Below are 27,673 nucleotides of genomic sequence, written 5' to 3'. Positions count from 1 at the left end.
GAGCAGATTGTCTTGAGGGAGATGATGCGGCATGTGCAGGGTGACCGGGGGATCAGGCCTAGCCAGCATGGGTTTGTGAAGGGCAGGTCCTGCTTGACCAACCTGATCTCCTTCTATGATCTAGTGACCCACCTGGTGGATGAGGGAAAGGCTGTTGATGTGGCCTACCTAGACTTCAGCAAAGCCTTTGACACTGTCTCCCAAAGCATTCTCCTGCAGAAGCTGGCAGCCCAAAGCTTGGATGGATACACTCTTGGCTGGGTAAGGAGCTGGCTGGAGGGCCAGGCTCAGAGAGTGGTGGTGAATGGAGTCAAATCCAGCTGGCGACCGGTCATGAATGCTGTTCCCCAGGGGTCGGTGCTGGGGCCTGTCCTCTTCAATATCTTTATTGATGACCTCGATGAGGGCATCGAGTGCACCCTCAGTAAATTCGCAGATGACACCAAATTGGCTGGAAGTGTGGATCTGCCTGGCGGTAGCGAGGCCCTACAGAGGGATCTGGACAGGCTGGAGAGCTGGGCTGAAGTCAATGGGATGAGTTTCAACAAGGCCAAATGCCGGGTCCTGCACTTCGGCTACAACAGCCCCAGGCAACGCTACAGGCTTGGGGCGGTGTGGCTGGAGGACTGCGTAGAGGAAATGGACCTGGGGGTATTGATTGATGCTCGGCTGAACATGAGCCGACAGTGTGCCCAGGTGGCCAAGAAGGCCAATGGCATCCTGGCTTGCATCAGAAACAGCGTTGCAAGCAGGAGCAGAGAGGTGATTGTTCCCCTGTATTCAGCACTGGTGAGGCCGCACCTCGAGTACTGTGTCCAGTTTTGGGCCCCTCACTGCAAGAAAGACATTGAGGCCCTGGAACATGTTCAAAGGAGGGCAACAAAGCTGGTGAGGGGTCTGGAACACAGGCCATATGAGGAGAGGCTGAAGGAGCTGGGAATGTTCAGCCTGGAGAAGAGGAGGCTCAGGGAAGACCTCATTGCTCTCTATAACTTCCTGAAGGGAGGTTGTAGTGAGCTGGGGGTCGGCCTCTTCTCTTGTGTCATTAGTGATAGGACCAGGGGGAATGGCTTCAAGCTACGGCAGGGGAGATTCAGGCTGGACATGAGGAAGTATTACTTTTCAGAAAGGGTGGTCAGGCACTGGAATGGACTGCCCAGGGAGGTGGTGGAGTCACCGAGCCTGGGGGTGTTCAAGGAAAGGCTGGATGTTGTGTTGAGGGACATGGTTTAGTGGGAGCTGTTGGGAATAGGTGAACGGTTGGACTGGGTGATCTTTTAGGTCTTTTCCAACCTTGGTGATTCTATGATTCTATGATCATGTTTATGCATTGTTTTCTTCAGCTACACAGCTTCCTAGCTGCACACCGTATTCCCTCCTCACTTCTGAAATGCAGCCTGTCATCCCCCAAGACAGCCACTTTCACCAGAACAGTCTCCTTATGACTGTTTCAGGTCTCGCAGCCATTTTGGCGTGTCAGGGAAAGCCAGCCTTTTCTTTCCCATACGTCCGCTGCCAAGGCAGGCTATGTCACTGAGCTCTGTGCTAAGCAGGTTTCCTTAAGGACGCTCTGGCTGTAGCACTGCAGAGGGATGTCAGTTCAGTGTTTTCTACATCGCTGTGATAAAAATAATATCGTCAAGTTTCTACAAGCTGTCCCATTGCAGAAAAGCTCTGGGATCTGCATCTCTCTGAAGACGACCCTTCATAAAATCACAAGTGGTTTGGCCACATCTGCTGCCCAAGAAAGCAACGATGAAGACCACACAGCAAAAAACTGCACCTGCTTCTGCACTGGCCTCACCCATGACACCACACTGCCAATGCCCGCCCTTTCACCCAAGCTCATACTGCTCCCAGCTCTTCAAGCTCTCTGCACTGATCAAACCTCTACCCCAGACCCTCCTCCCCAACAACATCCCAACACCCAGCTCACCTGCTGGGTCCTTGTGGCCATAATATTGCTGAGAGTCTTCAGGTGTGGCAACAGTTTGCGGGCTGGTTCAGCCCAATTCCATGACCACCTGGGCGGAGGGATTTCTCAAAATCCGTGCCTCCAGAAAAAGGGAACAGGGGACCCCAAAATAATTAAAAACAGCAGCAACAATCTGAGGAGGAACAAAGTAATTTACTAAATATGGCATCGGAATGCAAGATAACACACCATAATACAATATAATCAGAATTGAAGCTAATAAATCAAATATAATGAGAGAGAGAATGTCCGAAAGGTGGATAGGCCTCACCACAACGCAGAGGTGAGATGCGCAGTCCAGTTGAGCAGCAGGGAGACGGGAGGAGAGCCGACGAGAAAGAGCCCATCAGGTGACCTTGCCAGGAGTTGTATCTCCTCTCTGTGAGCGCAAAGTCCCCTGGAGGGTGTAGTTCTTCTTCTCTTCTGGGCAGGAACCCAGGACTTGAGTATTAACAGTTAAACTCCTAGTGTCCCACATGATGTTATGATGTGGAATACCAAAAACCAAAAGTCACAAAACCATGACAAGGTGATGCTCCAGCAGAGGGAGGCCCCTGATCTTCACATAATGTAATCATCAGAAAGCTTCTCTCATTATGTTGCACAGTCTGTTTCATTTAAACTCAGAGCTTTCACTCTGTTAGCTTTTTCTGTTCTTTTTTTTTCCCCAGCTGCTAACCTGAGCAATGCAGTCTGCTTGGAAGAACTTGAATGAATCCAGGGAGCTGGCCCCAGCGGTCACAGTAAGTAGTAGGAGACAACCTCAAAGCTGTGCAGTTTGTATGCATTATTAGCAGGGATGCAGGCATACACATCCCTCTATTCACACAAAGCTCAAATCTGACTGCTGGAACAGATTCTCATTAAAAAAAATGCCAGAGTGGTGAATTAAGTACGAAATACAGAACACACTGCTGTCTGACTACAAGAGCTGAGGTTAGAATGATCAACTTTCAATTGGATTAATTTCAGTGTATCTTCTCTGTAACAGAAGATGACCCTCCAAGCAGCCTCATAGTCTGGACAGCAGCGTGCAAAGCTAAACAGTGACAGATTTAAAGGTAAGTCTTACACCTCTCTAATCCTCAAAACCAGACCACTTGATTCCAACCCAAGGGATGATTCCTTTTGTCACGGCTTCAAGACGGACAGTCAGAGCAATGCAAACAAGGGCTGCCCAGGCTGCTGGCATGAGCTGCTCCGATGTCCTCAGAGGAGCTCTTGCAGATGGAGCCTTGGGGCTGTGCCAGGAGCAGAAGGCAGCCCACCGCTTTGTATATATGGAAAGGGCTCTCCAGGATCACCTTACAGCCCAGTGGGATCACAAGACTCACAGAGAGATGCAGGAGAAGAGCACCTTGTGCAAGACTTATTATGAGACCAGGGATGGGGAAAGGGAGAGGTCAGTACGGTTTGGAGAGGAACAAGCATGGGTAAATAGAGAGATGACAGGATAGAAAGTGCCAGCTGCGTACAGAAAAGTTGCTGGTCAGTGTGCTTGCCCGGCCATGCTCTGGGCCTGGCTGCACAGTCTCTCCCACCTTTTTAAGTTCCATTTCTAAACATTTTCCTGGGGGATGCACACATTGTTCCACATGTGGTTGTGGACGGAGATCCGTGCAACTGTAAGTCATACTCTTACACTGCTTTCAATAATTTGTTACAACACAAGTTTTATTCTTGTTGGTTATTCAGAATATAATTTGCCATTGTCTGTCCACCTCAGTGGACACCCCATTAACACAATTAATTAAGGACATACCAATGGGCAGTTAATAACAGGCACATAAAGCACATCACAGTGCATTTCCAAGGTACTGCTAGGTGGATCATAGACATTTTAATCTGAGAAATCCAAGAGCTTTTCTCCCGTTATCCTTAAGGACATACAAAAGAATTTAAGGCATATGTGACCTGCGTTCAAGTAACAGGCTAGAAGGGTCATGCAGACAGTTTGGCTTCAATTACTATTTCTTGGCAATACCTTTTTCCCCACCCCTCCACATTATAAAATTGAAATACAGTATAAAAATACATCTATGTAGAGTGTCGAATAGTGCCAAGTGCAATTTTGATATTTTAATGCTATGAGGTACATTTTAAGAGTGCAAATTCTGCAGGAGTTTCCTCAGGATGCCATCTTCTGTACAAGAGATTAATCATTTCATCTTGCTTCCCAAGAGGCTGTATGTTAAGTCAGAACAGCTTTTCTCAGCCTCTCCCATGAGGTATGTTACCCAGTGATGTCAGCAATATCCTGATTCCTGTTATTGCAGGGACAGTTAACAAGCTACCGTGATTCACAAATGCTCTTAAATGCACCTTCTACATCCGAGAGACAGCTTCAGATTCTTTTCCATACAAGTCTGGATCCTGTTTTATTTGTCTCTTCTTTTCTTCCTCATCAAGTTGGGCTTCAACCTCATTTGGATCAATATATGTATAAAAATACGCCATGACAGCAAAAATGATGCAAACTGCAAACAGCAAGGCAGCAAAGAGAACGTACTCTGCCCACTAGAAAAAAAAAAAAAAAAAAAAAAAAAGGTATAATTTAACTATCAGCAGTTATTCATCCAAAGAATTACACTATTTTGCTGTTTGTAAGCAATGAGCTCAATTCCAAATGTGGAACTCAGCACACACAAGTACTGCATGTCTTGAGGACTAAATACTAGATCTGTTTCTATGGATCACAGTGGAGAGTGAGACTAGTAACTCTAGTTTCAAAATGCTCTCTCTCTCCATCTGAAAACCCTCAACTGCTGTGTTTCACACTCTCTGGTTACTTCAGCTGAAACCAGGACTGAGAGGCCTTTTTCAAGGACAGGCTCTTCCTTCTCTGAAACATCACCCTTTTGGATTCACTAGGGAATGCCATAAGTAGTCTGAAGGTTTGTCCAAATGTTCTTCATCAGAAGAACGACTGCTTTCATGCCTTAAGGAAGGAGGTTTGAAACCAATGGAGCCAGAAGAAAGAAGGGACATGGCAAGGCTGACTGACACAGGTGAGGCCTGATTAACGGTAAGCAGAAGTTTTAGAATTTAGTCCTAAGTCAGTTCAGAAGTTCTCACCCAATCCTTCCACAGCATGAGAAGCAGCCTACTGCACAGACATTAGACTCTGCTGTTTGCCAAGTGAAACAGCCTGACAGAGCAAGAGGTAGGAGTGGTAAACAATTATGCAAATGGTAGAAACCTTTGTTAAAGTAATATTTGTTAAAGCTTTTCTTTTGTTTGTTTCTTTAAACCAAAATAGATTATAAAGATTCATAACTCATTTGCTTACTGGATTCAATCTTAAAGGATTGTTCACTCAAGCACAAATTCTACAGCAGACTGCAAGACTCTTGTAGCTAAGCCTCAAGCATTCCAGTTATCAATACAAATCCACTGTAATGCCTGGTGTTCAAAAGTTATGGCTGAGAATTATCAGCCATGGCTCCCCTCATGTTAGAGCCTCTTTCTAATAGTGCAATACAAAGGCAGGCTAATTGCCTGTGTGCTTACCTGCTCGCTCAGTTTGGATGCTCCAGCCACGATAAGGACAATTATGTTACCGAAAGCCACCGTCAGCAGCCATCCTGCCTGCAGCACTGACTTCATATTAGATGGCGCCTATAGAAGGAAAGCACTAAATTTTTAGTCACACTGTTAACACTTCCTGATGTTTACAGCATTATTCACACTGTAACAACACTGGTTCTCCATGGGGGGGAGAGGAGGGGGAAAATTTTAACCTGTTTATTTTAATTGTTAGAACTCAATAAATCTCAAGAAGCAACAAGAGAAACAAGAGCTTTCTAATTACTGCTAAAACACTTTTTACATTGCGTGCACTAAGTAGCCGAATGCAAAATGTGCCTGCTATCTCACTTTGTACACACTAAATGAAGGAGTGCTTCATAGCCAAGCAAGCCACAATTTATATTCTCATAACTGCAGAAGATACTCAGAATTAAGGGAAGAAACAGAGCTAATAATACAAATTGAAGTTAGAAGACAAAGGAATTTGAAGTGTACAAATTGCTGTCAGCGACTGCAAGGGAAAACAAATTAAACCAGGGCAGTTTTGATGCAGAAGTGTCAGTAGTGGCTCAATTTGTATTTGAGGGGTCTCAAGTTTGGTTTAACAGCAGCAGTACTGTTCTGTTCATTTTCAATGGAAAGTCATGTGTGAGGTGATTGGAAAACTGGTGGCAAATCTTCAAGCGGTACAACATGGCTCCATGGAAAACATTGTGCACCTGCCTGCAGTCCCGCTAGGGGGCTCTAGAGAATACTGTTCAAACAGCAGCGATACGGAACCATCTTGTAGGAACGAGGAGCGTCAGGAGATCTCCGTTTGTACAGGCTGGGGGCTTAAGAGTCCTGAGCTAACACGTGAATGACCTGAAGAGCAAAGCCTACCTGTGAGTATGAAAACTCCAGCCCAGTGACAGAGAAGACTACTTCTCCACATGTAAGTAAGAAATACTGAGGGATCTGCCAAGCCATATGGACTGTATTGGGTTGGATATCTTCAACGTATCTTAATTGAGTCACGTCTTCAGAACACTGAAAGTAAAAAAATAATGCACTAGCAACAGTGGTAACGATTCTGGCCACCAGAGGAATTCCAAATAGTGTTATATCATCTATGTAATCATACACAAAGTTCTGTGAGAGTAGAACGCACTGTGCATGAAGCACCATGCAGCAAGTAAAGAAATGCAATTATTTCACATCAGAATTCATGTGAATACTTAGTGTGAAGCAGGGCTCAGGATTTAGAGCCACTGGTGATTAATATGAATTTTTTGCAGTATGTCACTGTCATGCTCATCGTTATTTTTATCGGTGTTTATGTTCAGACGGTTTAACATAATTATCTGTTTAATTAAGGGCAAGAGAAATAATTGTTCAAGTGTATTTCAATTGAAGAACATTAAAATGGAGAACTATTGCCCATTCAACAGCAACTCACCTCATTAATTATGATTGTGTAAGCACCACCATATCCTAATGCCTCTGAAGTTATTGTGCAATTAGTTGAATCTGCAACAATCACTATATCATCTGTTCTGAAGGAAGAAAAAAAAACAATTCAACCCATATGTATAGACAATTTCGTGTAAAATAAAATGTCCTTTGTCTTTTCTCCAGGGTCAAGTGTGTCTGTTTCTTTAAGAGATTGATTTAGATGAGGGACACACTTACCTTCCTCCTGAAAAGAGATTGTAATCACTGATACTTGTCTCTTCCAGTATTCCAAAATTCGTGTCACCCATAGTGACGTTGACTGTCTGAGGCAAGTTATTTACAAACCTTTAACATATAAGAATGATGAATACTTTGGTTAGTATTTCAAAGAATTCAGGTTTTACTTCGTGTTTTGGCAGTACGAGTATTAGGCTTTCTCCTTTCACTTTTGAAAAGGAACATTCTTGAAAGAACAGTAAATCCCCGCAGACACGGATAATGCAAGAAGCAAGACAGGCCTACATCACCTTATTGCTTTCATAGGGAAATGAAAAAAGGGAGTATTTACTTCTGGCAGTAACAAACACATCTACAAATGGAAGGTGTGGGAAAAAAACCCCCATATGTCCTACACCAATTGGTAGGACACTTCTTACCAGCAATTCAAAAGAAGGTAGACACATTGCCTATAGCAAAAGAAATTCTAGGCAGTGTGAAACATACTTCCAAGATTTAGCTAAATAGATAAGTACGATAGCTCAGATAAATTTTGTTCTGGAATTCCTGTACCCTCTAAACCTCTAAACTGAGGTGTCCAGCAAGTGGAAGTCTCCTACAGGATAGAAAATGATGTTAAGCAAGAAGAATCCCCAGAAGAGGGAGAGTGAAGTAGTCATGCCACTGAAAAGCTGAGGAGCAACATCAGCTTTACCTGATTAGATTGTTTCCTTCTTCTGGTTTTGATGTGAAATTATCTGACCGCTGGTGGAAGAGAGCATTAGTCAAGACACTTCATTAGCATCAGTGAACTGCTTAAACGTGTGCTATTACATACAACTGAGAATTCACAGAGGTTTCAGAGCAAGATTCCAGGCCTTATCTTTAGGTTCCCGCTAAGAAACATCTACTAGAAAATCCTTTAAGACGACACACGTAAATTCAGCAAAACAGTAACTGTCAAGTCAGGTTGGTCAGATATTGGTGAATTTTGTTGTTGTTTTGTTTGCTTTGGTTTTTCCCCCCCAGTATCCTGCCTGCTCTTTACAATTCTGGTACAATTTTCCCTCGGGGGCAAAGAGAATAAGAGGGAAAAGAAAAAAGAAAAACTACCCAGAGCTTCCCACACTCCACATAGATAGTTGCTGTGGCACTAATGTATTCCTTAGGATTTAGGGCGACTTACCAAGCTGGAAACAATGCCTGTTGCTGCATTCTTAATGGTGACAGTATGCGTGTTGCTGCTCGAGTCGATACTTTCACTTCTACTCTCACTCCCAAAGTTTATGTTTACAGATTTCAGCTGAGAAGTCTCAAACATCCTGTAGTTTGTCTACAAAGACGACAAATTGTTGTGAATGCCCATGTGATGGCATTTGTCTCCACCTCTGAAGAAATGCCAAATTTGGGGGGAATCAAAATTTTACAGGGATGTTACATCCAAAGTATCAGCGATTGTGAGCAACTCCTGACTCAGTTCTTGTTATCTTTTCTACACCAGATGCTCATTTTGTTTGATCGGTGATTTCTTCCTTCACACAAACCTCAAAGCATCCTACAAGCATTGTGGAAAAGCTGTACATTTCTCCGTGTCTTTCCTTCTCCAGATAAATCTAGCTCACCGTTAGCAAAATTCTGTTTAGCAACAGAGACAGCACAAGTATAAACCATTTTCCACATGGCAACACTTCCTACAAGATGCTGATCCAAACTGCAGCTTTCGTGTTTCAGCATAACACAAGTTACTACTGCCAGGATACATGATTTAGATATTTCAACTACCCTTCACAGCCTTGGAACGTAATACAACTTGAATAATAAATTAACACATTTATTTAAAAATATATATCTTCGCTTTATAGATGCATAGAACAATTCAAAACACCTGGGTTATGTCTGTGGTAGAGAATGGAGTATTTCTACACCCTTCGTGTTCAGGTGTGCATCATGATACATCAATTCCACTTCAGGATTCAGCTTGGGCACCCTCCTCTTCTCCCCACAGCTCAGTTTCCATGCAAGCTATATCTGGAGGAGAGTGGAAGAGGGCTTCCCTTCTATGGAAGCAGGACAGCACACTACCACAAAACATGTTGGTAAGACTTCCTTGCATTCATTGTTACAAAGATCCACCAGCTCCACTGTGTCTTGCAGTCAGTAGAGCTAACAATCCAAATCCTGCTGTAAAAGACCCTGAAAGGGTTCTTCAACAGAAGAATCTGGAGCTCAAGTAAGGCAGCCACAGAAACATATCCCAGTGCACATAAGTGATCACTTAGAGTAAGAGCAGTGACTTTCTAGGCCTGGAAAGATTTTCTTCTTATTATTATTTAAAGGAATAGTAGTCCTTCCTGTTAAGAAGTGGCACAGAGGGGAAAAAAAACCAACACATAGAAAATACTGAATTTCCAATCATTAGCTTAGAACCACTTTGACTTGCTCCATTCAAATTTGACTTCCTATTCCCCATCTCCCCTTACTTACTGACTCCATAGGAAGAACAGTCACGTTCTGAAGATCAGGCAGAAACGTAACATCTGCATTGCTATTACCTAGGTTCATTATTCTGATTTGAGCCTGTCCAGCTGCAGGAAAAACTGGAAGAGTTTTCTGTAGGAAAGAAAGAAGTAAATCAGTGCTCTATCCTAAGTCACTTGATGGATGCACTGGAATAACTACTCTCTTATTTATCTCATGTTGAAGATTAGCCTTTGCCTGATGATTTGTCAGTCAGTCATAAGAATGCAATTTTAATCATGTTTTAGTTGCTAGCCTCAAAGCTTTCCAACTGCTTCCTCATAAAGGATGTTTCTCCTTCACAAGGCTCACATGTTCCTCTTCGTACAGGGTGCTGCCAATACCAACTCCACTCAGCAGTTCAGGGGACAGCTTTTCCCCATATCCTACGGGAGTGCAGGTTTCTGAATTTCTTTATGCAGTGTTCTGACTCCTTTTCCCAGCCCTCGTGCTGCTCAGAAGCACACACGGGCACTGTGCAGTGCAAGAGCCCAAAGAAAAAAGACAACTGGAGACTCCACTTTCCACCTGATCTAACATTAAATGGACTCTGCCCTTGTAGAGCCTCAAGAGCTGCACTTATTTCAGTTCTGCCTGAGCCCCTCCTGTGCTTTGGTCTTTTTCATTCTCATTAGGTACAATCGCACAACTAAAATAGATCTAAATCTTCCTTTCTGCAGGATGCTCCCGTGCAACAGCCTGGAGATTTACCAACTGTGACCAAGCTTCTGCCCAGTGTGAGTACGTGTTTATGCACAGCTCTCATCCTTCAAGCAAGGCACTCAGGATGAGTCCTGTTGAAGGCCAAGTGCTTTGCTCCCCATTAGAAGACAGAGGCAAAATAAGGTGTGAGCCCAGACATCAAATGGTGATCTCCTCATTCCTCACAAAAGGTATTTAAGAAGTGAGAGCTCATCTTGATAACGCACTAAGGAAGGTGGACGCCTTGGGACGGCAATTCAGACGTTGGGATGCAGTCATTACCTCCCAGAGGTGTCACTGACTCCCAGCTACAAGGAAAACCTGCATCTTTTACGTCTGTTAAACATGACAGCTCCCTTTGAAGCAAGAAAATCTAGATGTGCCAAGTCCTGCCTTAAATAAGTGTCATAAAATCATCTTTGCTCATAGTGTGATGATGCTTCCCTGGCTGTGGTGAATCACACTTCACCTCCAGTTTAGATGTCAGAAGAGATCAGAGACACAAAGCAGCTCCCTGTTAGGGAAAATATCTGGTTTTCAGCTTTTAATCTCAGTTTAAAGACCAGAGGCTGCCTTTCATGCATGATGTATCATAACAGGTGAGACTGTTTGTGGGATGGTGCCTATGAACTCACTGGATTGCAGTATGCTTTTTTATTTTCCCTCCCCTCTACTTCTGTGCACGCATTCTTATTCCTGATTTCCAAGTGTTTTACACACAGTGTTTGACTCATTTTCACCTTAAAAAGACTGTTCTATATTAACAGAACACTAGAATTCAGTACATGCACCTGGCTGAACTTACATCTATTTGCACTTGCACAAGGGCAGCAGCAACGAAAGCCAGGCCAGCAAGGAACATGCCAACAGTGATCTTCCTCAGGGGCCTAATTCAGCAACAAGACATATATATATAAGTTAGACAAACAATGATTCATTCATAAGGCTACAAATAGCAGATCATCACCATTTGAAGGGCTGATGTTGTCAGCATTTAGCTATCCTGTATGGAGTTCACAGTTACACTGCTGGGAAATTAAGTTTCCTGCAGCATCTTAACCTGTTGCTTTGCATCTGCTGGGCTCATTCCTGGGGTTAACCACTATCTGAACAAAATTGTTATTGGGTTTCTGATTTCAAAAGTCAACAGAAGAAAAAAAACACATCATCACTAACATAGAAAACAATGAAAAGGCAAATTTATACCTTGTACAACAGAGTAATAACTCTTGTGTGCATCGCTATGTTTAAATCAAATATTGAAAGGAGCAAGTCAGGGAAATACTTTGAGTTAGGAGGCAGCTGCTGACATTCAGTTAAGTTGTAAGGGTGGATGTACAGCAGCTATTGTATTTATGGCATCAATTGTCTGATGCAGAACATCCACTAATGAAGAGAGGTGCTTCCAGCACAGCAGCCTCCCACTAGTTTTTCATATCTGGATGGAAAAGTAGGATTGCATCTTGCTCCACAGACTTTATTCTAAGAAATGTATTCTGCACATAAAGAAATATAAAGATCAATGTGATACAACAGGCTTTGTTACAGGCGACAAAGGATGGGAGAACCCAGGGAATGAGAGAGTTTGTGTTTTAGGAATGTGGGGCAAAATGCTGAGGAGCTGGCTGCTGGGAGCTTGAGCCACTCCTGTAACAGAGCTGCCTGAGCACAAGGTAAGCCAAGTCCAGAAGCATCACTGGTGCTGACAGCAGCCTAGAAACCAGTAGCTTTGCTCTGTCTTGTTCAGTTTGGTGAGCCTCTTCCACTCCGCCTGCTTGCAAATGCTGGCCAGTTGATTGCCAATAATAAAAGTATCATGCAGTACTCTCTAAAACTGGCTCACTGAACACCTCCCTGGGATTGAAGGGAAAATACATCCGGTCCCAGGTAGTTTTAAGCCCAGAAGATATCATATGCTAAAAGTTATGTTGTGTTCCTACTTCTGACACTTGGCAGGGGAGGGGAGTGTTAGACATAGGGAAGTGGAAAACATTAATGGTAGATAGCATCTCTTCTGCAGTCAAAGCACTTTGACCTCACCTTGAAGAGAAACCACGTTATTACTTTCCTATTAGATTCTGCTCCTGTGGTCTGTGGTGCCTTTGTTTGCTGCTCAGAGCTCTTTTATTATTATATGTGTTAAATATTAACCCCATTTTTAATACTGTATTGTTTTTCTCTTGGCTGGAACTTGCTTTTATTCAGGGCAAGAGCATCTTAAAGGAATCATTAAAATGAATCTCTGCTGAACCCAGGTAAATACATTAACTTACGTAAAATTGATCTTGCATTTCTGGATTAAAGGATAAATCACAGCATCTACAATTGGGACCATTATTATAATCAGGATTGGATTGACAGTCTGTTAAAAACGAACATAAAAAGAGAAAGAACTAAGTATTTTTCAGTCCATTTTTACAAAAGGCAACAATACATGTATATCATCTTTGGGAAGTACTTAGGATTGTCAAGTAGATTACTATACCTGCATTTGGTCTGGCTGAATCTGAATAGCTCCCTAGTGGGGAAAAAACATAAAATAAAATGTTAGTAACAAACAAATAAAATGGGTGTAAAAGGGGGAAATCTTGGGGGGAAAAAAGTCACTTACAAAATCCCCATCCATTGTTGTGGCTTGCAGTGTCCACCTCGACCCCTTGACAGAAGAAGAGAGAGGTAAATCCCATGGTTAATAAGTCTCCCAAATTTCCTCTTGAATTGTTTTCATTAGTAAAGTGTTTGGAAAGGTGGACAGTATAATAAAAACAGAGATAGCTTGCTACAGGAACATAAACATTTGAACAAAGTGATCTTCATGGTTCATCTCACTTCATTTACTGGCTTCACAAAATCATGAAGAAATAGTACTTGAGAGGAAACGAGGAAACAAGACAGGTGCACAGATGCCCAGATGCTCCACACTTGGAGCCTCACCACGATTCCATGATTTCCCACACATGCTTCTCTCAGCTGTCACTGCAGATGAGCCAGAGGCCGTGCAGAGCTGGAACGTGGCTGTCAGCCAGGTGCTCACAGCCTACGGCCCTGACCTGCTGCTCCTTACTGCAGCACTGGACCCCACTGCCTTCCATCCCTCTGCCCAAAAAACCTGCCCATGCTCCCCAGCCTAGGGGGAGACAACTTGTACCGATGCATCTGCAGCCTCTGCTCTTGTGCTGCACCACTGTCTGGGACAGAATCATAGAATTGCTCAGGGTGGAAACGACCTTAAAGATCATCAAGTCCAACCACAACCCAGCCATACTACCCTAACTCTAACAACCCTCCACTAAATCATGTCCCTGAGCACCACATCCACGTGGTTATTAAACACATCCAGGGTCGGTGACTCAACCACCTCCCTGGGGAGCTTAACAGCCCTTTCTGTAAAGAAGTTTTTCCTGGTATCCAACCTAAACTTGTCCATCTAGAGGCCATTTCCCCTCGTCCTGTCGCCTGTCACCAGCAAGAAGAGACCAACCCCACTCTCGCTGTAAGCACCTTTCAGATACTGGAAGAGAGCAATCAGGTCTCCCCTCAGCTTCCTTTGCCCCAGACTGAACATCCCCAGATCCTTCAGTCTCTCCTGATAGGCCATATTCTCCAAGTCCTTCACAAGCCTTGTTGCCCTTCTTTGTTCCTGCTCCAGCACCTCCGTGTCCTTTCTGTACTGAGGAGCCCAAAACTGAACACAGTTCACCTCACTCGAGGTGAGGCCTCATCAATGCCGAGTACAGGGGCAGGATGACTTCCCCAGTCCTGCTCACCACACCATTGCTCATACTAGCCAGGATGCCATTGGCCTTGTTGGCCACCTGGGCTCACTGCTGGCTCATGTTCAGCCGACTGTCCATCAGTACACCAAGGTCCCTTTCATCAGGCAGCTTTCCAGCCACTCCTCCCCACGCGTGTAAGGTTGCCTGGGGTTGTTGTGACCAAAATGCAGGACCCGACACTTGGCCCTGTTGAAACTCATACAGTTAAGAGCAGGAGGAATACCAGGGAATCTTAGAGCAGGTCACATTCATAGTTACAGCTCACCAGTACTAAAGCATAACCCTGGCAGTCTACAGAATGTAATGCACTGTGCCTTACAGAGAGCTGATTCTCTCAGATACCCTCCTAAATTTGTACTGCAGTACTTAATTAATGAAAGCCTGCTTTCCTGAGTCCTGAGCACTCCATCCAAATCAGTGGGAATTACAGGGTTATACTCCAAGATGTGAGGTGTTACAGATCTGAGCAATCAAGCAAGATGGCATACATCTCTCTGGCTCTCCAGTGTGCTTAGACGAGGATTCCACGCTGCACCTCAACTAACAGCAGAGAAGAGTGGGAACTGAAAAGCTGCAGGTTACTGTTTCATCTGCCACCTGCTGGCTGGTAGGATGTAGAGAGGCCCGAGTCAATGGATCAACTCCTGGGAATGCCCAGATAAGTCAGCTGACTGCTCTTGGACCACAGGACGTTGCGTGAGCACTGAGTAACCATTGTGCATCATAACTGGGCTGAAGAATTTGCTGAGAAATACTTCCCACCCTTACACAAAGATCTTTTTAGGTGCAATGCCTCCAGAACACGTAGAACAGAGCACATTTAGAAATGCAAAGCAAAGCATTTCTACTTTACCTGCTGGTCAAAAAGTGCCCAGAACATGGGGAGAGGGATGTAAAGGAAAAGCACCTTCAACACCATCTTGGTCTGAGCAATTAGCCGTTTCTGTAGATAAGAGGAAATACAAAGAAGTCAGTGAGAAACACAACACTTCCACTGCAGTTCGCAAATTCCCGGCGCAGCAGCAGGTGGAGACACGGGACCTCTCATGCAGTGTTTACCCATATCCTGAACTTTGGATGTGCCAGAACTTCTGCTGATTTCTGTTAAAACAACACCAGGGTGGAGTGCCAGATAAAGGGGACGCTGGCAGCAGAAAAGTCTGTTCTTGGCATGCCTGCACTGCAATGGCAGCAGATTTAGCTCTACACTACACTGTTTGTTTTTTTTTCCTGGTAGGCTTTAGCAGTGCTGCTTAGGAGGCATTTGAATGACAAGGAGCTGTGGAATGCATTTCATGCATGAGAATTACACACAGGCAAAAGTAAAATGAAGGGAAGGGGCTAAGGTTTGTGCGGACATTGACAGAATTGCAGGGTGTGTAGGGTACAGGGAGCAAAGGACACAGCCAGGGGACTATGGGACATAAGCCATCAACTTGTTCATGATGAAGAGGTGCAAAAGCTATTAACCCAGCTTCCAAGGCAATGGATCAGAGCAGGCAGCACAGGAACTGGGGCCAGGGGATGCTGGGGGACAGCAGTGCGCACACAGTACTTACATCATACTTCTCGCTTGCCCAGTCTAGCCAGTGTTCTCTTTTTGGATACTCTTTGCTGCGATGCCGAAACCTGTTCTTAATGGCAAACTGGAGAGAATCCATTATGTTAAAATATTTGTAATATAAGCTGTTTTATAGTTAAAAGTGACACTCCTGCTTCTAGAACTCCTCTTTAGAGGGTGCCAGGGGTGACCTCTGTTACCTGCTGCAAGCACAGGAAGGAACAGTGCATTTAAGGCTTCATAGTGCCTACTGGGCAAGTGGTTACCTGGGATCAGGTAAACCAAGCAGATCTGCTCTGAGCAGCTCTAAAGTGGATTGCTGTTAGGAACTGGAAGACCTGCATACTTAGGACGAACTTACATATAGCATGAGAATGTCTAATGCACCGTTTCTCAGAACTGAATGGCTGTAAGAGCACATTTCACTATAAGAAACTGCAACTTGTAGAAATTTAATGGTACTGAATATGCAGAAATTATAGTCCTGAAGGACTCCACAAACTTTCAGAGTGAAATTTAGGGAATACCAGCACTACTTACTCCAATGCATTTACAAACTTGAACCATTATATTGCCTTGCGGCTGAACTTTTTTGTACATTCGACTTCCAGCTACGAACACAACTGCAATAAGCAAACAGAAAGGAATTTGTGGTTAATTGAAAGCAGTGGCAAATAATTTAGTGTGAAAAACATAATTAAGTAGTTGCATCAAGCTGGGAGTAACTCTGAAAGGAGTAATGAACATGACTATTGCCGTGTTATTAAACAGTAAAACAAATCAAATGAATAAATACCAGTAAATATCTATTAAAGATGCAGGACCAAACCGTGATGCTCTTGAGATTAGTGGCCATTCTTGGTGGGATATGAGTTATGGTCAAAGCAACAGCCACTCCGGATCTGCTCTTCGGCCTTGCTATACTTAAATAGGAACTCGAGAGCCCGGGACACTGCATGTCACATCATGCAGGGACACGTGAGGCGTCACCTAAGCCACAGCCTTTGTCAGCATTCCCTCAGCTCCCACACGCAGACACGTTCCCCAGCCTCACCCTCCCACGTGTTGGCAAGGTCTGGGCTCACATGAGCAGCCGCCGTCACCCTGGGCTGGGTGCACTGATAAGACAGTGGCAGCAGAGCTGGTGGCCCACCTGGGGGCCAGGTCCAAGAGGGGACATGACCAGGAAAAACACTACAGCGTACACCCGCCAAACCATTAGAAAAAAATAAGATAATAAAATACAACCCTCAAAACCTGCTCATGTGAGCATCAATTTCTTGGTCTTTGTATGGCAGCTGAAAGGCTCAAGGAGCAATCTGCAATGCAGCTAGTAGAAATACACCATTTGGATCAACCCTGGCATACTAGTGTTGTATTTCGCTACAGGAGATAAAGGACAATTACCCTGCACAGTTCACTATTCTGGACTATGAACAATATCTGAAAACTGCATTTTCTGAGTTCTCATCCTACGTTCAGAAGACCTTTCGTTTATATAACCCAGCACACCAGGCAATTTAGACAGTATATTACATGTCTATTTCATACCATATCATAGAATCACAGCATTGAAAAGGACCACAATGATCATCCAGTTTCAACCCCCCTGCTGTGTGCAGGGTCATCAACCACCAGACCAGGCTGCCCAGAGCCACATCCAGCCTGGCCTTGAATGCCTCCAGGGATGGGGCATCCACAGCCTCCTTGGGCAACCTGTTCCAGTGTGTCATCACCCTGTGTGTGAAAAACTTCCCAATATCTAACCTAAACCTCTCCTGTCTCAGTTTAAAACCATTCTCCCTTGTCCTATCGTTATCCACGTGCAAAAACAGTCATTCAGCTTAATTGTGCCTCGGCTTCACCAGTGTCTCCTTTAAAAGAGGGAACTTTGGGTCGATCTGTCCTCTCTCCATAAAAGCTTCACAAGTTACATATTGCAGAAATAATCAGATATTTCTAGGGATTCATACTTGCAGATTTCAACTACTTTCTCATGATTCAGAAATCATTATCACCTAACTACAGCAAGAAAGCAAGATGGAAACAGTTCAACTTACTTAATGAAACAGCCATGAGGGCAGCAGGAACTCCAAACGCCAGCGGGTAGCACTGCTGTCTGCTGTGAATGCCACATTCTTGAGCTGAAATATAAAGTAATGTTTGATACAAATCCCAGGGACTGCTGCCAACATTTCACATAGAGTTTCTATTTCTTGCATTCACTGTTGACTCAAGGGAAAAAAGAGTCTCTGCTGATAACTGACAAGCTGGATGACCATGATGCAGATCTACTTACGTTACTGAGAAGGGGAATAATGCATCACAGAAACCTTAGAATGGCAGAGGTAGGAAGGGGCCTCATCTCACTCTCTGCTCAATCTCTGCTCAATCTCGACCACCCAGACCAGGTTGCCCTGGGCCATACTTTTGGAGGTCTGCAAGAAGGGAGACTCTCTGGGACAATCTCTGGGCAATGTGTGCCAGTGCGTTTCCATTAGGAAAAAAATAGCTTGCAGCTAATTACTACTTTCATTTTTTTTAAATTATTTTTTATTTAAACAATTAGAGAAAACGATGGTACAACTTTCCTCAATCAAATCTGTTAGTTTTTCCAAGGTAGCTTTCACCTTGTATCATCATGGAAGCAAACTGTGTCTTGTGGTGTCTGCACGTCTCCTTCTGTTTTGGGAAATAATAGAATTTGCATGAAGCAGACCCCTAAAACACTTCCACATGATCAGTTCTAGTCAGCTGCCATCAAGGAATTTACGGGCTAGAATTTTGGTCGAGAGCATTAGGGTTATTCCAGAGGTTGCATTACATTTTCTCACTTTTGAGAAAAAGTGATCTTCCTCAAACGCCATCGCATCCCCACACAGGCGGTAAAGAAAAGAAAACTTGAAGACTGAATTTCCTGTTGATTTTAGCCTGTATGACTTGCATTCCAACACTCATTCCTTATTGCCATTTAAGTATTTTATGAACAAACGTGTGGACTTACCTCTGAGAATTGGGGTGACCACAGTGGATATGAGACTTCCAGCATTAATGGACAAATAAAAGATAGAGAAGAATCTACTTCTTTGTTTTTCCTACAGTAAATCAAAAATGATTTTAGAAAGGGCTAGCCAGAGCAACTTTATTTTCCCTAGACTGAACCAACTTATTGCGCAGTTCAAGACACATTGTTATCGATCTTCTTTACTCATGAAGCACTACAGTAAGACACTTTTCTACATATGTACTTCATTATATTGCTGTAAGAGCCAAGCAGTAAAAATACACGTATGACTGAAAATCTGGAAGATACCTGATGTTCTTCAAACTGATCCCCACCAAATGCTGACACACAAGGTTTGATTCCACCAGTTCCAAGTGCAATGAGAATCAAGCCAGTCATAGACAGGGCACTAGGATAAAGTAGAAAAAAAAAAATGAAGAAAGAAATCATTCTGCTATTTTAGTTGAAGTTTGATGTAAAAGGTTGACTGCAGGACAGTTGAAATGCAAGTGTCATCATTTTAAGTCTTAAGTTGTCCGCCCTGTCCACCACCAACCTGGAGAACATGCATGTACAAGTCAACTCACATGTGCACTGCAGTATTATCAGGATTGCCATCTCTGTTTTGATCTGTCATGTCGTTTATGGAGCTTACAGCCATGACTGCTTGCCCAATTGTGTAGACAATGGACAGGGAGACAATGGTCCTGTTATAAAGAGAGAAAACAAACATTGGCAACTAAATGTTTATACATACATGTGAAAAAGCAGAAGTCTGCATCAACTATATCACCCTCTAACTAAGCAAGGCAAGATGACAAATAGGCTTTCTAAAAATCATGAGGTCATGGGACAATAAACAATTGTTTAAATCTTCAGTGGTTACCACTTAACCACCAGCTCAAGAAAATGCCATTATCTTATTTCACATACAGTGAAGTACAAACTGACTACTCTACTAAGGTACGTAACTTATGCTAATTTTAATATTGCTGAAGTATTCTCTATGTTCTTTAATTTTCTTTCCTCCATGCAGCTTAAATATATTTTGAGGACAAAAGCTCCCCTAGAGACACTGTTGTGAAGGCAGTATTACAAAATCACCATGTTTCCCATGCCTTTAACACCCATTCCTCTTCCTCGCACAGAAGAACAGCCCCATTCAAACTTTGTTGGAAATTAATAAAAAGTAATTGGCTGTAGTTCATCTTTCAGAAGAAGCAGCCCCAGAGGCAAAGCAGCCCACAGTAATAAAGGGCAAAGCTCAGGGATCTAGGACAACCCAGATCTGTTTGACGAAAGCCTCATAGCAAGCTTGGAGCTCCCTGGAGCAAGAGCAGCAGAGGAAGCACACACTCGGTGATCAGGTCCTTCTTTAAAGCATGCCATCTGAACCAATGGATGCACACACGTTCAATCTGCAGGGCATCAAACTGCTTGCAAAGAGATGTCACTGATCAGACCAGCTACAGAGAACACCTGGCTCTGATTACAGAGCTGGTCTCCCAGAGGCCATCAGCCTGGTAGAAGACCGCACAACCTGCAGACAACCAGCTCCAACGACAGCCTTGTCTCTAATCTCTGGGAGACCTTTGACAGCATTCCTCGCTCATTGCCCTCAATAAAACCCTTTACTGGGCATTTTCTGGCAAAGTAAACACTAATGGAATCATGACATTTATAAAGAAGAGCAACATCAGGTTGTTAAAAGTAATTTGGCTATATCTTAAAGCACTTAAAGCACTTCATTCAGCATTACTTCTCTGAGCGACTACATGCAGGCAAAAATAGCTCATAACTTAAGAATGTTGCAGTTCAGTAAGACCTCCCTCTGACTCAAGTCAATACTGAAATTATAAAATGTTTTAGAATACATTCTAAAAGTCTCACTTAATACCAGGTGACGTAGTATTTCACTATTTCAATGGCTACTTGCAGGTGGTAAGCTTAACAGATGAGCAGATCTGTAATTTTGGTAATCCCCAGTGCAGTTTCAGATCTGGGGGAAAAACGATCCTGAAGTATATTGGTTTGTTGTTTGTTTGCTTTTTGAGGGAAGAATAAGCACTGACTTAAACTTTCCCAGCCAAGAGTCTGCAATGAGCGCTCCCAAGATCGGCGTCAAGTAGCACAGAGCAACAAATGTGTGGTAGATGGCTGTAGAAAGGTTGTCATCCCACCGCAGGAAGTACTTGAAATACAATACGAGCACAGCTGTAAGAAGAACAAAAGAGCAGGTTACAAACCAGAGTCAGGGCTGGGTAGCAGCAGGGACAGGGAGACGCAGGATTTGGGATGTACCTCGCATGCCATAATAGGAGAACCTCTCGCAGAACTCATTGATGACGATGAAGAAGATGCTCAAGGGATAGCCAAGGCAGCCCGGCTGGAAAGAAAAGACAGCAGAGCTCAGAGCTGTGCAGCACAAGCTACCATGGTGTGCTGTGCCCTACTGTTTGAGCAAGTTCCATCCAGCCTCTGCACAGCAGCTGGGTGCTCAGGGAGAGGAGACTGTGTGGGCTGAGGTGGGAGGATGCCATTCGCCTGAATCAAGAATCAATTCCCACTCTCCCCTCCTGGTTCTCAGATCTCAGACTTCCCATCTTCCCTTCCCATGACATCTTTAGCAAGGTTTTGTGTGATTTCCAGCTTGTGCGCTTCACACATCTGAAATCTTAAGCACTCTCAGTAATCTTGACTGGTAATCAAAGAAGCAAAGAGCCAGCATTTTTGGAAAAGAAACCCCAAGCCCCAGAAGCACAGGGAAATTAGGAGCCTGGCTCTACAGATACATAGTGCCAGTTGGGACAAACAATTTAATTAACCATTTCCTTCAAACCAACCGCAGGAAAGCTCCTCCTTACAAATTCTCTGCTTTGCAAAGAATCCTTCATTTCTTGCCAATAAAACTGGCTTAACTCCTCAGCTGAACCCACACGGCAGTAACTGCCAGATTTCCTGATCCTCCAACTCTTGCAACGGGCATCTGCATGGCTGCTACAACACAACTCGTGACACAGTTCTTGCCCATTGTGACAGAGAAGAAAGCCATCCATCAGTTCTAAATTTACCCTAATCACTAGAATTGCAAATTAAATCTCTGACCACATGATTTTTCTCAGCGGGTGAGCATATGGTCTGATCTTTGGGTATGTGTTCTCTGTGTGGGGAACATACAGTCTGATTTCTGTGAGTTCCTATGCAGAGACAGGGGTGGCATTCAATGATTCTTATGGAGCCTTTCCAACTCGGGATATTCTATGATTCCATATGATAAAATTGCTATTCAAATTACTAGAAACACCAGCTGACATAACTCTTCCTACCTCACTTCTTAAGGGTTTAATTCTGAAAGTTGCAAGACTTTTAATAAACCTCAGGACTTTATAGCCAAAGCTACACCAATTCCCATCCACTTCAGTGATCCACCTAGGCTGTAAAGATCATTCACTTCTAATAATATTAAACTATTTTCTGTATAAGGAAATTGAAGCCATTTTTACCCATAGATTAAGTTCTATGAAACTTGATTGCATCTGGATATGATTACAGTGACAGCTAGGAACAATAGAATAATATGGTATTACAAAGGCTTGAGAGTCCAGGAGTCATCTGAATATAGCATCCAAGACCCAGTAAAGCAGATATTTAATCACAGAATCACAGAATTGTAGGGGTTGGAAGGGACCTCTAGAGATCATCGAGACCAGCCCCCTGCCAAAGCGGGTTCCCTACAGAAGGTCACATAGGTAGGCATCCAGGTGAGACTTGAACATCTCCAGAGTAGGAGACTCCACTGCCCCCCTGGGCAGCCTGTTCCAGTGCTCCAGTGTTTCTTACATTGGTGCCTAATAATAAACAAACGTGTATGCGTGAGCTGTCTGCAAATGAAAAAAAAAAGCAACGCATATTTGAAGGATTAATAATAACCAGTGGAGGGGTATGGGATGTTTCATAGGTGAAACAGATTAAATTTAAGCAGCGTGGACAAGTATGGCGTTATTTATCTTTATGCTGTGAGAATTTAGAAATTAGTTTACTTCATATTTGAAAGGAAAGAAACCTGATACAGGGAAAGCCTGTAACTCACATCACCAGTAGACTCTGGACAAAGCCTTAATGAGCTGCACAGCACGTAACAAAAGCAGCATGCTGCAAAAAGATTTTGTAAATAATAAGAGAGAAATTAAAGTAGAAGTGGTGAGAGTGTCACTGGCTTTAGAAAGACTCAGCCATGAGGACGACCAAGCAGCCCAGCTGCTGTCTCCTTGGCTATTGCTGCGCACATCTTATCTGTGGTTTGGCAAACAATTTTCACCCAAAGAATCTGACTTCAGCTAAGGTGAGCACTGAGCGGGACTCATTCAGCTTTAGAGCAACAGAAACTGGAAGCCTAAACAGATCTGTTGCTCTTGATTTCTCATGTCCTCCATGGACTGAAAGAGGCGTCTCTAGAGGAAGACCATCCACGTTTATCCCAAATTTCATTGGCACGGGCTGCCCAGAGAAGCTGTGGATGCACCATCCCTGGAAGTATTCACGGCCAGGCTGGAAGGGGCCCTGGGCAGCCTGAGCTGGTGGGTGGCAGCCCTGCCCACAGCAGAGGGGTTACAGCTGGGTGGGCTTTAAGGTCTCTTTCAACCCAAACCGCTCCCTGATTCTACGAAGATCAGACAGGAGTCACTTGTAAGTTCCAGTCTCGCTCAGCTGAATGTGCAAGCTGCTCTGATGACCATCCCCGACCCTGGCACCACTTTTAGCAGCCTGAAGGTCACAGGGAGGAGAGTGCACAAGCCAGGGAGCAATCGTTACGCATGCAAACATCTGTGTAGCCACACTGCAAGCCAGAGAGCAGAAGAAGCCCAGTTTGAGAGCACAGGGAAACAAGCTGTCAGGAAAAGATTAGGAGTGGAGCTGAGCACTGCTCCAGAGTCGGCCAATGGGAGCCATCATGAAGGCTTCTCTCAGCACTTATTAGATGTGCCTTCGTGCATTACGCATGTGCATGCATACATTTACTGACACAACTGTTGTGAACCCCAGGTCCAGAAAGCATTCCATCTATTGAAGAACAGGTAAGAACCCAGAGGCTGCATCTGATTTATAACACTCCATAACATTCCTCTGCTCTGGGGATCCCAGGTTTGAGACTGGCACCACCCATCTGCACACCCTTGGCTTCAGCTACTGAGGAAGCTGTGGGAAAGTCTGCAGGGAAAGTTTGCAGAGTAAAGCCTTGGAAGATAAGAAACTCAAGGCTGCAGACAGACGTAGCCAAGAGGTACTGTTAACAGTTCAAAGATTCACAAGGAAGAATGCCACAGGAGAGCCAGCAGGTGCTGACAGCTCAGTGACAGGGAGGATGAGCTCTGGGGACCCTCCCATCCCAGCTGGTATCTTTGTGGCCAAAGCCTCTTCAGACCTCTTACCAGGATGGTGAGCGTGCCAGTGCCTAGCTGGGGTGTAGGAAGCTGCCAGGCTACCTGGTGTTTGTGTTGGCCGGTAACTCATTACTTTATATGTAAAGTATGTTTATCTTATGTTTACAGGGTGTTGGCTTTTATGCTGTTTTGATTTGTGGGTTTTTTGTTTTTTTTTTTTTTTTGTTTGTTTGTTTGTTTGTTTTTGCACAGCAAATTTATCCAAAGTAACCCAAAGAGCAAGCACAGCAACTCACTGTAGCATAAGAGAGCAATACTTACCGCTGATGAGCCCTCACTCTTACTTTTTGCAGCTGTGGGGGAGAAGGAAAAAAGAACAAATGAACAAATAAACAAGTAAATTTTCAGTCAGAGGGACTTAGAGTGCAAGAAGACTATCAAAAAGCTCGATTTCCTTTTGCTTTTCAGACTAAAATGTAGCTAACGCTTAGATTCACGTAAGCTGCCAGGGAAACATGGAAAAGGACCAATGAGGCAAAGCGCTGCTTTCACTGTGTCAAGCACTCCCACAGCTGCACAGCACACACACTTCATCTGCAGAGTTGCACCCCTCTTCAGTTCAGTCACAGGGTTGTCACCTGCAGGACAAGCCGGGGGTGAGGAACACAGCTGAAGTGTCCTGCAGAGATGGTTGCTGAGTCCTGTCCATCTCTCAGACCTAACAAGCACTGAGCGCACAGCCTGACTAGTGATGCACAAGGCCACACATTCATGTCATCTGGAGGGTCCTGTGAGCACCCTCCATCAGGGCACGCTTGGCTGAGCTTGCACTGCACCAGAGGAAGGCCAGCACCCACAAAGTGGATGTCAGCATATCCTAGAGCAACACATGAACTAGTTCATTATCATTAAGATAAGGCCAAGAACAAGATGTGAACTTTGAAATACCTGCCTGCAAAATGAGTGAGCCCATAATAGATTCCTATAAGAAAAATATGTTTGCTAACAGTTTAGTCCATAGTTCAGAACAGATGAAAACAGCTGACAGCAACACTATGGTGTTTGGCATGATACTTCATTAAAGCCTTTTTTGAAAGCTTAAAAAGTCATTGATTAATTGATTCTTTCCTTCGCTGGATATCTGTCTTTATGGGAACAACAGAATGTATTATGGAAGTATTTTGAGAATGTCTTTCCTAAAACTCAGGTAACATTCAGAAAGTGCTAACACACCAACTTCAAGGCACATGCAAATACCAGATCATTAAAGGTATTGGCAACATGCCCCACACAACTCGTGAGAGCAGATATATGGACGGTAGATAAACATTACTGATAGTCTTCCTAACTCCTTGACTATACCTGCTTCCTGGCATTTCCAGAACACATTTGCCATAACACACGGGGAATATCAGCCTGAGCAGTCAACAGATTGACAGCAACAACCAATCTGCTGCCTAAGCCTCAGGTAAAGACTAAATAATAATTGCAATAATAATCATGGAACTTGCAGGAGGCTGTTTGTTTTCGTGTGTGTTTTTTTTGTTGTTTTTGTTTTTCCCCCCTCCTTGCTATAGGATGAAATTATCACCTCCGCAAGAAAACTTTCAGAAGCATTTTCCAGAGAATGCTGACTGACTTCATTTTTGGGACACCTCTGTGTCAACTATTTCGGCTTTATTCCTCTATTCAGCACTGACATGCTGTAATATATTGCATATAAGTACATATATATACACATACCTACAAACCCACAATTCTATAAAGAACACAACACTGTATATAAAAAAATGATGCACTATATAAGCAGTGTTATTCAGATAGCCAACGTTTCAACAGAGGAACCTAAACGGCCCAAGCAACTCCAGTAGCAGGCAGCCTCAGGGACAGAGCTCCAAAAGAACAGAACACTTGGCATTCTGCACCAATTCCAGCGACAAATCTGGGGTTTGTGGGTGGCATGTTGGTGCACTCCCTCTTCAGGGCAAGCCTCAGTAATTCATTCTCTCCTCACAAAAACAAGCCCTAGAACTATTCTCTTTCACTCTGAGCAGCCACACACTGTATTTCCTTGAGATATTGAGGGTTTTTTTTTTTACCAGATTGTGATCTCGTAAGGGATGTTCTTACTTCACAGCCAGCCGCTCTCACGTGGCTGAGCCTTGGGCTCCTCCTGGAGCAGCCTCACAAGGATGCTCCTGTCCCCAGGACCAACAGCTGCAGAGCCCCTTCCAGAAAGAGGCTGACACAACCAGCACTAAAACAAACCCGCAGCATAGCAAGCCTGATGCTACATGGGCACAGAGGGTTTCTCCTTCCCAGGGGTCCCACCGTCTTCCCCGACAAGACAGCAGGACCCAGGTGCCCAGGTGCTCATCTCCACCACTACAAGAGGCAGTCAACCCATCTGGGCTGCAGTGGCACTGGTTGTGTTGGGCACCCTGCATTAGGTACCCCCACGTTGGTCTCATTGGGCACTCCATGTAGAGTGCCCCACATTAGGAGGCTTGTGTTGGACTTATCAGGCATCCCACATCGGCCTTGTTGGGCACCCTGTATTAGATACCTTGCACTGGTTTTGTCTGGATACCTCACGTTGAACACCTGGCATTGGTTTTGTTAGGCATCTCAGGTCGGGAGCCCAGGCAGCACTCCAGCCCGGAGGACCGACTGCACGGATTTGTTGTCCCGTGCGCCTCAAACCACCGTACAACTCAACCCCTGGCAAACTCCGTCTGAAAAAAACCGCTACCCAGCAGCGGGATGAACACCGCGTTCGACCCTCCCGCACACCCATCCCCGGACCTACCCATGGGGCCGGCGCGCTGCTGGCGGCCGCGCGGGGATGGAGGGACCGAGGGACGGACAGCGAGCGGACAGTGGGAGGAAAGGAGGGAGACGGGGGCGGCCGGGATTTAAGGCGGCTCTGCTGGGCCCCCGCCCCGGCCGGTCCCGGCGCCGCCCGCAGCCGCGCAGGTGCGGGAGGGGCGCGGGGCGGCTGCTGGAGGTGTCCGCCCTCGGCCCGGAGCCGTTCCGAGGTGGAGGCAGCTCTGTGCATGCTGCCGGGTTTGTCCGGGCGAGGGTTTGGGGACTTTGTTTAATTACTGCGGGCTTTGTTGTTGATGATTTTGTTTCGTTGGGTTTTGAGTAGATTAGGAAAGCCGCACAGTGCCGAGGTTTGAATGCGTTGAGAGCACAGGAACGGCAAACATCAGTCGGTGGTGCCAAAAGAGAAATTCCACCTGCAGGAAGCATGGAACCCTTTGATGCTTGTTGCTGTTACAAGACACGGCTTTATGCAATCGCTCTGCTGGCCTCCTGCAGCACGCACTTAATGATTACCTGGCTGCTGCTGGCCAGGTCGGTTTCTTCTCAGGTAATAATGAGGAGCACCTGCAGCCTACACTTAATTCAGACATACAGAAGGCTTCTCTGACCCTGATGGAGAGCTCAGTGTGGATTGCTGATGTTGCTTTGCATGGGGGGTAGTTTGCTTGGAGGAGCACTACCCCCCATCAGTTACCACTGACTCCTAACGGTTTTGACATAGAACCATTAGCATTGAGGGCACCTTAAAAA

At 44.6% G+C, this 27,673-nt stretch overlaps 1 protein-coding gene across 1 annotated transcript; it reads right to left on the bottom strand.

Annotated features, from left to right (window-relative positions):
• Positions 1–3,628: 3,628 nt before the first annotated feature.
• SLC15A1 (solute carrier family 15 member 1) lies at positions 3,629–26,997 on the bottom strand. Its single transcript, XM_042810035.1, has 23 exons — positions 26,904–26,997; positions 24,416–24,447; positions 21,015–21,099; positions 20,786–20,927; positions 19,301–19,420; positions 19,023–19,122; positions 18,714–18,804; positions 17,770–17,853; positions 16,250–16,332; positions 15,708–15,794; positions 15,002–15,091; positions 12,984–13,028; positions 12,858–12,890; positions 12,646–12,734; positions 11,178–11,259; positions 9,638–9,763; positions 8,340–8,486; positions 7,869–7,918; positions 7,175–7,282; positions 6,942–7,038; positions 6,386–6,532; positions 5,486–5,593; positions 3,629–4,492 (listed from the first exon to the last, which is right to left on the bottom strand). The coding sequence occupies exons 1-23, from the start codon at positions 26,905–26,907 to the stop codon at positions 4,301–4,303; spliced, it is 2,142 nt and encodes a 713-aa protein (XP_042665969.1). The 5' UTR covers positions 26,908–26,997; the 3' UTR covers positions 3,629–4,300.
• Positions 26,998–27,673: the final 676 nt, after the last annotated feature.

Source organism: Centrocercus urophasianus, unplaced genomic scaffold, assembly GCF_019232065.1.
Source record: "Centrocercus urophasianus isolate 14NV4802_14NV808 unplaced genomic scaffold, USGS_Curo_1.0 seq_12, whole genome shotgun sequence".
Lineage (NCBI taxonomy): Eukaryota > Metazoa > Chordata > Aves > Galliformes > Phasianidae > Centrocercus > Centrocercus urophasianus.
The sequence above is the reverse complement of the archived record's forward strand: the minus strand, read 5'-3'. Positions and strand labels throughout refer to the sequence as shown.

Excerpts from the sequence above, each read along its gene's own strand:
- SLC15A1 (XM_042810035.1), bottom strand. Across the intron at positions 17,854-18,713 it reads GGTCACCCCAATTCTCAGAG|CTCAAGAATGTGGCATTCAC; the intron begins GTAAGTCCACAC and ends TTTATATTTCAG. Across the intron at positions 16,333-17,769 it reads CCTCATGGCTGTTTCATTAA|TTGTGTTCGTAGCTGGAAGT; the intron begins GTAAGTTGAACT and ends TGCTTATTGCAG.